The following is a 10,922-nucleotide window of genomic DNA, read 5'->3' as shown; positions in this document are numbered from 1 at the left end:
ATTACAAATCCAACATAAATTTTCTTCAGCATACTGCACTGAGTTCTGAAGATGACCCATTGGACTTGAACAGGAATTGTTTTTCCTGTTTGTCTACTTGTAATGTTCTCTGACCATTGATGTTGCCAGGCCTGCTGGCATCCGTAGTATTTTACTTTTATTTGGTGAGGTAAGACTTTAGTTCATTCTAGTGGGTGTGTAGTAGTCTTTTCTAACAAACAATTGAGCTCGTAACTGAAGAATATAGACCAGTGTTTTGTTATGCTAAACAAAATATTTTCCCATATCTCAATTTTTTTTATTGGTTGCAGAATATCCACGTTTGCTTGGGTGGCTTGTATGTGCCAGAGGCTTATATCACAGCTACAAGACAATACGTGGCTCAGGCAAACAGTTGGTCATTGGAAGAACTTCGGCTCGAAGTCACTGTCACAAATAACCAGAATGCTGTATTGGATGCTTGCAGTTTTGGTATAACCGGTTAGTGCAAGTCATTTTCAGCAATGATATTAGATATATCTTGTTTTATATATCAATGTTTCAAAATAGACACAATTGGGTCACAAATCTGAATTCTGTTTCTTAAACATGTACACCAGTTCAATTTGGAATTTCTTTTTAGGATGTAATTCCGCTCCTCCACCTCCGCCTGAGAGGGTTTACTAGTGTAGTCCTGAATTTAAATTCATTTCATGTTGAAGACAGGTAGCAGTTTAAAATCATTTAGTTTTAGTAATATTAATAGCTTTGATTCAGTAACTGGCTTTGGATTGTCCAGCTGATACTATTTGTCTCCATCTCATTGCAATTGCTGTCCACTTGGCGCAACAACAACATGGAGTGAAGGGGACTATTGTATTAAAAGTTATTAATCTTATGCAAGTTACACAATCTGCAAAAAAAAAAGTACTTGCGCAAAACTGCAATCTGTACTTGTATGGCTAGTAGATAATGTTTGACTGGCTTCATACATTGCATATTATATGTAAGCCGTGTACAATAAATAAATCCTTTTTGAATTGTCAGTGAATTGAAGGTTAATGTGGTAATCTGAGGCTCCACTTGCACTTCTGCACCTATCCGTATATAAAAGGCAAATTACACTAGAAATGCAATGGCAACCTTGTTAAAAAGATAGATCCAAACAAAAGCTAACATCACCTTTCCTTTGTCTAGGCCTTACACTTCAGGGTGCCACTTGTCATAACAACAAGCTGTCTTTGTCCAATTCAATATCCACTGAACTGCCTCTTACACAACTTCGATGGGTTAAGGAGACCAATGCCGAAAGGAAAGCTAATGTGGTGAGTAAATTACTCTCATTTACTTAATATAACCTGCACAGAAGGTTACAGAGTTCAGTAAGATATTGGCCCAAAATATACTGTCAGCATAATATCAAGAGTATGTGAAATACTGTAGCAGGCAAGAGAAGATGCCCGATTTAAAACAAAGTTAGGAGCATGTTATGTGGTGTTGCACTATTTTAGCAAAGTTGGCACTTTTGCTGTCTAGTTCCATATTAAAATGTAGAGTCACATCTGAAGGGTGTGGTAAGTTTATTGCTGAGGAACTTCTGGCATTTCAAAAAAAATTACAAGTCTCTTTGCTTCAATTTTTTGAGATTTTAAAAAAGCAAAGTACTTACCCTGATCTCTCATGTCACAGATTGCCAGCAAAAGACTATGCAGAAAAATTATGCACCATGAAAATGTTCAACAACTATTGCCTATCAAAATAAAGTTTAGATCATTGTATTAAAGATTACTTATTTAAATGAGTTGTATCCTGGGACTATCACTAATTAAATCCTTTTTATATTTGAGTGGTGTTCAGTTTCCACATTGTTCTAGTTTGTCAAACTAGAACATTCATAGTTAGTTTTTGTGCCCTGAAAGTGTTTACTTATGGATATTACACTGTGCATAGTCTGAAGCAATTCATACTGTAAAAATTTGGAGAAAAAGGGAATGTTTGAAAATGTGGACTGTCAAAATTCAGTATCTATTCTCACCAAACATGCTGTCTGTCCTGTTGTGTTTCAGCATTTCTTTTGATTTCCACCATGCTTTAAGTAAATATCTGTTTAAGGTTTTAGTTTATCATTCTAACATGCATATTTCACTTCACAGGTGACACTTCCAGTGTATCTAAACTTCACTCGTGCTGATCTGATCTTCACTGTTGACTTTGAAATTGCTACAAAGGAAGACTCTCGCAGCTTTTATGAGCGTGGTGTTGCACTTCTGTGCACAGAATAAATAGAAATTTTTGCTTGAAAAAGATTACACCCTTGCATGTGGTGTTGTTTAGAACTGAATTGTAGTAATCCTTTCAAAGTAATGAACAATTTTATTTGCATTCCATAAACAAGATGGCATGGCTACAGAGAGTTGGAAAATGTATTTTAATTGGTTTTACAGAGAATAAAATTATGCATCATGGTTGGAGTCTGTTTTCTCATTAAATTCACACCCAATGTTTCTGGATTTCATATCCTTTTCTATAGGAAAAATTGAGTTATATTAGTATGTCTGGTGATGAGATACCAGAGAGATACTAGAGAGTTGCATGACAGGTTGTTTGTGTCTCTAGTTCATTCTTTTTCCTCCCTTTTCTGTACCTTTAGAGAGGGGGGATGCTTCTGCCAGTTTCAAGAATAAATAATTGTATATTTTCTTTTGAAACATTTAAAATAAAACTGTTTATCAGTGTACTACTACAGCAGTCATATTATGAGATTATAGCATTCTGATTACATTGTTTCTAGATAGAACCTTGGACCACAAAACTTCTAATCTGACTTACATACATTGAAGTGACTGGAGATAAACTGCTACTTTTAGTTTTTATTGTTCCACCTCTGATCTTTGCTGCTTCCTGTTTGTTTCTAATGTGTAAGAAACTTTACATCCTTATGTGCACTCCACTGCAAAGTGCAATTATATTGTCTACAGTTTTGTTTGTACTCTGATCTCAAAAACTGAAGCTAGAAAAAACCCAACTCAATGTTTATTTTTGCTTTGGTTATTCACAATATTAAGTAATACATTTCAATGTACATGATTGAAAGTTTCTAACTGCAGTTAGCATAAAAGTAAGTTTGTATTAAACAGGAAAGGAAATGTGACCACAAATGCAAAGTGTTAACAATTTGTTAGTAACTTTTCCATTTAAGTCAAACTAGTTCTGGTAATAGCATACCCTTGTGTTTCTATTTGTTTGAGTTTGGCTAGGCTAACATTTATTGCCCCTCTAATTCTTCTGAGTCAGCCATAATACTATGGCTTTGGAGTCTGTGTAGGGTTGACCAGGTAAGGATTTTCTTTCCAAAAAGACCTTGGTGAAGCAAGTGGATTTTTTAGTGACAATGAGCAATCGTTTTATTGGCACTATTAGGTTAGCCATTCCTATGGAACTCAAATTTCAGCTGCTGTGATGGGATTTAAATCCAAACCCCAGGCTAACTTGGGCCTTTGCTTAATAGGCCAGTGATACCTAAGTGTTCAAAAGCATACCATTAATATTAGCAATTTTAAGTTGTTTTAATACCCTTCCCCAATCTTGAGCCCAATGTAGTTTAGTTATTGCCAGCTTTTTGACTAGGTTAAAGTTGGAAAGAATAGTGAATCATTCTAAAAAGAAAATCCTTAAATGATATGGAATGCAAAGCTGGTGCTTTGTGGTGCCGATGAGTTACAGTACACTGGTGAACTTTAGCTTCAGCTGTTGCTAAAATGTTTCATGCATAATGTTCTTTGGCAAAATGGCTAATCTCGAGAGATGATTTGGTGAGTTAAGGTGGATAGACTTTAGCTAATGTGGAAATTGAAGCCATGCTGTTGGCATCACTGCATTGCAACCAGTAAGAAACCTGAAAGACACGTTCAAAAGTATAAGTGAAATTTTAAACAAAAATATTTCTTCTGTGAGCAATAATTTGAGCCAGGTTTCTTTAAATCATGTTTGGAATTTAAGTGTAACAATAGCAGCTGTGCAGAATTCAGTGACAAGTCTCATGGAAACAAAGGATTTTTTCTTTAGTAAAGTTAAGTACCATTCAAGCTTGGAGAAGAAAACTATATGAACAAATGTTGCCATGATAGACATCTTGAATGTATACTGCCTCTTGCTTAATATGCCACACATCCAGCTATGTTCTCAAAGTTTATCACTGTCCTCATTTGGGAAACAGTCTGATCAGTGATCAGACTATCATTAAATTCCCTTCATTGAATTCCTTTAATGTTCAGTTATGTGAAAAGGCAGGAAAGTGGGAGCTATTAATTGACTATTATGGCCTACTTCTACTGGTGTGGCTTGTCTTCAGGATAATTTCCAGAGACATGGTTTTAGTAGCTTCTCAAATCTGTCCACTTAACTATTTTCTTTAAAGCAAGGTGATGGTAGCTTTGGTGTTCAAAATTGTATGGGAGAAATGATATCGAACCAAAGAACACCATTTTGTAAAACAAAAAGCAGCATAAAGTAAATTGGGGAAGTGAAAATAACTGGAAAATCATTTGAGGAGGAAAGTTGTTGTTGGACTTGGAGGGGTAGAAAAGGTATTAAAAGGTGGGCATTGCTCTTGCAAAAAGGCTGAGCCACCATATTTAGTGCTGCATTCTACAAAATGGTTTCCTTTACAAAAAAGGGAAGTAGCAAACAATGAGAGAATTATTTTTGTTTGAGAAACAGGCAACAATTGTGTAAATTTCCACTTCTGATTTAAGTATTGGATTTGTGACTAAGGGCATTTCTAGTCTGATCACAATGGCTAGCCGTGCCATATGTTTCAATACAAACTAATTTTGGAAATCTTCAACTTGCAGCTTTGTGTACAACTGCAATCCGTTCTTAGCTCAGTTACTCTCACTCAGATACATTTGAATATCCTCTTCATCCTAAAACAGTGAAGGAATCATATTACATAGGATAACTGTACCAAAGTAAAGCATTCTTCCTATTCCATGCTGGCATTTATTCTTCAGTCACACTCAATTTTTTCAATTTGACCATATCTCAGGACTGACGAAGTGAAATTAGGAAGAAATTTGCACTGTTGAAGCTCAATACAAACATAGACTCACCTATTACCAAACTGCCATTTTCCATGGAGACCTGGGCATTCTACACAAATGAATTTTCTCTTTTCGCCTTGTATTGTTACTCATGATGAATTACCTTTGACTACATCAGCAAATCTTTTGACTAACTAACCCAATCTCTCAACATCTCATACTCCCTAATCCACTAAATTATTGCATATTATTCAAATATTTAGTATTAAATTATGATACTGAGTGTACAAGCAGTACTGCTTCACTCAGTAAACTGAGCCGAATGACAGTATCAATTTCTAAATGCATAGTTGAAACAAATGCTTAAGTCTCAAGAGTGCAGAGGGTTTGTTGGTTTTAGCCTGGTACTTAATGCCCTTATGGGGAGGGAACTTAATATCTTAGTCTCATTCAGCCTGCACACAAGTGCAACCCCATACTTGTCAATTCTTAACACCTTTTGAAAATGGCCTAGCTGGAGCTATTATGATCCCAGTGATATCTGGCTGGTTCTTAAAATTTTGGTTAACTTGGTGTTAAGTCATTGAAAGAGGCTGTGGAGTTTTTGATAATAGAAACATCTTTAGACAGCACAACAAAAGATGCATCTTCCAAAATGAAGGAGAGAATCAAACTTGCCTGTGACCCTAGCCAGGTCTCCTCCAAACCTAAAGACTTTCACCTTTTGGTTTTTGGAAATTAATTACTTTCCATTTCAGAATAACTGATTACTTTCCATGTTTACTCTCCTTGTTGTAAGCCCTACAGTTTAAAAACAAATCTTCCCCCCCATTAACAGTTCACAGCTGCCTGACCTGTGCTTTTCCAGCACCACTCTGATCTAAACGTTAATATTCCAGCCTGCCAAAACTCTAGCGTGTACTAGAAGATTGAGTACAAACAATGGAACTTTGCCACAGCAAAATAAAATGCCAACTATTTCAGGTAAATAGAAAAGAACATAATAGTATAAAACAAGCCTCTGCTTTGGCTGAGGCAGTGTTGCTTTGGTAACGTATTGAGAGACTTAAGCTCCCAAGCTATACCTGAGCTTAGACTTATTGTTCCAATCCTTAGGTGCAGAAAAAGTGGGCAGTGAAACAGTCTATCCCAACAATATAGTGAGCGCACACATTTCAAATTAAAAACTTCATCAAGATAGGCTTTGTACTTGTTTGATTAGATGACTTAGTGTGAAAACAGGCCTTTCAGTCCAACAAGTTCACACCAACCCTCCAAAACCCACCCAGACCCATGTTTTCTCTTTGGCGTGAACGTGCCTTCATGAAATCTTTCATGAGAAGTCTTTAAGATTCGTCCTGAGGATAGGTGGATGTCTTGATGACCAAGATAATCTCCCCCAGAGCTTTGCAGATTTAGCATGCTCATAAATCCATGTTCTCCTCCAACAGAGTTGTTTTCAGCAAGAGATTCGGTCAGCATCCCCAAATCCAAATGGCTTTAGTTTGGTATTTGAGACATATCTTGTTGGCAATTTTAAATCACATATTCTGTTAGAAGGTATTTCAGATTCACTAGAAGATTGTACAATCACTTCAGTAGTGAATGCAGGCTCCATGTGTATGTATGTTAACTCTTTATAACTACACAGGTTTAAAGATTGCCTGCAAGGATTGTTTGTAATGTCTTATTTGCAACTTTTTTCTGTCATTTGCTACAATAGCATAAGACTGATCATTTATCTTCTCAGTGCAAGTATCTAGCAGAAAACTTTGACTTCTTTCCGATTCACTGGACGTATTTTCCAAGTCGCCAACACTAAAATTTTGGGGGAAAAAAAATTGATTAGAAATAATTACATACAATGAGACCCAGTAATTAGCTCCAGAGTGAAGGTTTATGGTGTCACAATTCCACATAATGTTTTTTCAACAATGCAACTGCACACAAATAAAGTCATGCATTCTCCCAATAAGTTAAAACAAACAAAATATCAATGCATGAATTGACACTTCAAAGATATTAATCATTTCAACCAAAATTCAACATTTTATAAAAGACTGACCATTCCACAAAAGTATTGAATTACTTATGTCCCTCAAGATCATATCTCAATCATATTTCAAGTCAAACTCTTGAGTTTGATTATTTATTTCATTGAGCTGGGAATTTAATTCATATTAAAATATATAGATTTATAATAAAGACTTTTCAGAATTTTTAGCTACACATTCAGATTCTGTTAAGTAAATACGAGCATATCTCTTAATGCTCTGCAGTAACTGAGACAGTATTTTACTTCCCTCAGAAGTTGAAGACAATACAAATATACTCGCTCTAATAACTCATTGAAATATACTGGATATAAATTTTTCCCGAATAGAACTATTGCAGTTTTCCTCCCTTTCTTTCAAAGAAGTTGGGCAAAGTTGGAGGCCAAGAAAAGATCGCTTAACCATTATAAATGTTATCAACACAACCTGAGAAATTGTGCATAGAGTCAAATTACAATACCTGACCAAGCCCAGGCTTTTGGCTGATACCAAAGTTTTCAAGGGATTCCAGAATCTTAATGCGTTATTTGTAAAAGATATCTTCATTTTAAATTTCATTGTAAACAATTTGGAATGTTAGAAATTTCAGTTTAAAAAAAACATCTTCCCAAAACATGTTGCACTATTTGGTTGGTTCATCAAACCAGGATTATGGAACTGACTGGTGAAATGCTCTTAAAAGACAGTTTGGTGTTAATAGGTAACATAAAATTTAAGTCACACGAGAACTTGGCATTGGTTCAGCAAGCAAAAAAATTGCAATAGAAAATGGATAAGTCACAGAGTTCTAGTGATATCTATCCAAAGCTGTTGGGAAAAAAATGCTAGATAAGGCACAGGAGAGACCCTGAGCACACTTTCAAATCCTGCTCAAACACATTTACTTGCACAATGTGCTCGTCTCGATCAAAAAGGGAAAGTTGGATAAAGCACCTGATGTTTTGACCAGCTAAGCTAACAAATTGTTGACAAATCTTTAGAACAAATAATTGCAGATAAGCATTTGAAAATTCCTGCGGTAATAAAAAAGGCACTAGTTGTAAACAAAAATGCTGTGAAATCATGGCATGTCTGGCATTTCAGGTTGCAAACTTTCATCAACTTTCACCTGCTGAGCAGGTGCTGCTTTAATGTCAAGTTTCTGCACTTTTTAAATCCAAGGCAGGTTGTCTTTGACAAGTTGATTGCAATTCAAGTGACAGTGATTGGATAGATAAAACAAACAAACAGTAGATACTGCAAAATAGTAAAAGTTAGAAATACTGGAAGTCCAGACAGATTTGGGGGAGGGGAAGGGGTGTTTAGGCTACATTGTTAAAACATGATAAAAAGGAACAGAAAATAAATCAAAAAGGCCAACAGAATACATCCTTTACAGCTATATGGCTAAAATAGTTGAAATTCAAAGATTCATACTGCATGGATGAGACTTTCGACCCATTGACTCAATACTGGTTACCTACACTAACCTGCCTTCCAGCATTAGTGCTCATTCACATACTTATTGAAAGGTTCTGAAGTTCCCTGTTCTTTTGCCCTCTGAGAAAGTGTATTCCTTAACAAATTTATACTTCAGCTACACAAAACCTTGCTTAGGCTACACCTGGAGTACTGAGAATCCCAAATTAGGAAGGATCAAATTGGACTTGGTGACACACCACTTTGACTTAATAGAATTTAGGGGTTAAAATACAAGGAGATTGCACAAACTATGATTATATTTCTAGCATTTACATAGGAAAGGGTTGATTTAACACTTGATTAGGTTTTCATTCAGGGGAATTGACGGTATATAGAGAGAAACTGTTACTGCTCATTAAGAAGTTGAGGATTAAGAGTCAAATTATTAGAGAAGGCTTTCAAGAGTTAAGTTTGGAAACAATCCTACGTTCAAATCTGGTAGCCTTCTTCCACATGCAGCATTTTTCACCCAGCTTTAAAAAAACTGATATTGAAAAGTTTTTGTTCGCTAACAATATCTGCCTCATGCATCAAATCTATTGATAAGTGGAATTAGGTCACAGATCAGTCATGATCTCAAGGCTAGCAGAGCACATGCATGGAGCTAAACCGTCTACTGGATTTTTACAAGTAATTTACTCAAAAAATATTCAAGCATGTTCAACATAAAATTTGACATTTATGGTGGTCATTTGAATGATGGAAGAAAAGAGAGAGATATGGGCAAATAGATATTTCCCAAATTCAAGAAGGGTGGAACAGGTGTACTCCAGGAGTCAGGTTTGGGGCTGCTTCTGTATAACAAAGTGATTTGACTAGAGTTTAAAAGGAACAAAATCTTGATACTTGTTGGCAATACAAAATTTAGAGTGTGGAAAACATCAAGGATGTCTGCTAAGCACTTGAAAGGCATATACTTTAGTGAAATTCACATATTCTGCCATGATCTTAGTGAATGGTGCAGCAAGTTGATCGGTCATAATGAGCTCCACCTTCATGTTCAATTAAATGTGGGTAAGTGAGAGATAATACATTGCGAAAGAAAGCTAAACCATGAGACAATGCTTTCACAAAATGCCAGTAGAATCTTTGATTTTAATAATAAGGCCTTAGAATAAAAGCATTTTGTTTAAATACAAACATTAGTTAAGCTACAGTTAGAATATGGTGTACATTTTTAGCACCAGAGATATATTTCCATCCCCATCCCATCAGCGTTCCAGAGACCATTCCCTCAGTGACTCCCTAGTCAGATCCACGCCCACCCCCCTTCCCCTACCACCACAGGAAGTGCAAAAGCTGTGCCCACACCTCCCCCTCATCTCATCCAAGGCCCCCAAAGGATTCTACCACATCCGTCAAAAATGTACTTGTACCTCAAAACGTCATCTACTGTATCCATTGCACCTGATGTGGTCTCCTCTACATCAGGGAGACAGGATGCCAACTTGCAGATCGTTTCAGAGAACATGTATAGGACACCTGCACCAACTAACCCCACCGTCCCATGGCCAAACACTTCAAACTCTATCTCCCACTCCGCCAAGGACATACAGGAACTGGGCCTCCTCCATCGCCAAACCCTTACCACCCAACACCTGGAGGAAGAACGTCTCATCTTCTGTCTTGTGACTCTGCAACCACATGCAATCAATGTGGATTTCAGTAGTTTCCTCATTTCCCCTCCCCCCACGTTATCCCAGTCCCAAGCCTCCAACTCAGCACTGCCCTCCTGACCTTCCATCACTTTTTCTATCCACTCCACCCTTCCTCCAACCTTAACACCTTCATCTACCTATTACATTCTCAGTTACTGTCACCCCAGCCCAAAAGCATCATTCCTGATGAAGGGAATATGCCTAAAACGTCGATCTCCTGCACTATGTTCTTGCACCCTGTTAAAAAGATGCATTAAAGCCAGATAAAAAAGAACTAACTGTATATGTCAACAATGGAAAGTTAAAAAGGCGGAAAGAGTTAATACAAGAAACCTTAGACACTAGATTTACACTAGAGGAGAGATTGAGATTCATGAATTATAAAAATTGTAAATGAGTTTTATAGATTAGAAAATTTCATCTCCTCGGAGACTCAGTAACAATTCAAACTTATTAACGAAAAGGGTGTAGTTAAGTGTTTATTTTACCTTTATAACTAATCCAGAGACCAGGAATAAATGATCCAGAGTCGCAAGTTCAATTCCCACCACAGCCATTCAAAGCATTACAAAAATTGGAAGACCAACTCAGTATTGACTTGGGAACCAGATGCAAACATGAAAAGCACATGCAGCCCGGTCAGCCTTGCAAAGTGCTCCTCATTAACATTGGATGTTATGTGCCAAAATAGGGAGAACTGATCAATCAGCAACAGCTTGGCATTGTCA

The 10,922-nt window shown here is 36.6% G+C and overlaps 1 protein-coding gene across 2 annotated transcripts in view; it reads left to right on the top strand.

Moving 5' to 3' along the window:
- Positions 1-2,444, top strand: part of dync1h1 (dynein, cytoplasmic 1, heavy chain 1) — a 96,968-nt gene extending 94,524 nt beyond the window's left edge. For both annotated transcript variants that reach the window (XM_072568489.1, XM_072568491.1), the window contains exons 76-78: positions 312-480; positions 1,177-1,304; positions 2,133-2,444. In XM_072568489.1, the coding sequence (XP_072424590.1) occupies positions 312-480; positions 1,177-1,304; positions 2,133-2,261 (426 nt within the window). In that variant the 3' untranslated portion in view covers positions 2,262-2,444. The remainder of the gene's footprint in view (positions 1-311; positions 481-1,176; positions 1,305-2,132) is intronic.
- The last annotated feature ends 8,478 nt before the right edge of the window (positions 2,445-10,922 follow it).

This window comes from Chiloscyllium punctatum, chromosome 4 (genome assembly GCF_047496795.1).
Source record: "Chiloscyllium punctatum isolate Juve2018m chromosome 4, sChiPun1.3, whole genome shotgun sequence".
Taxonomy (NCBI): domain Eukaryota; kingdom Metazoa; phylum Chordata; class Chondrichthyes; order Orectolobiformes; family Hemiscylliidae; genus Chiloscyllium; species Chiloscyllium punctatum.
Note: the sequence above shows the minus strand (reverse complement) of the source record. Positions and strands in the feature narration are given on the sequence as shown.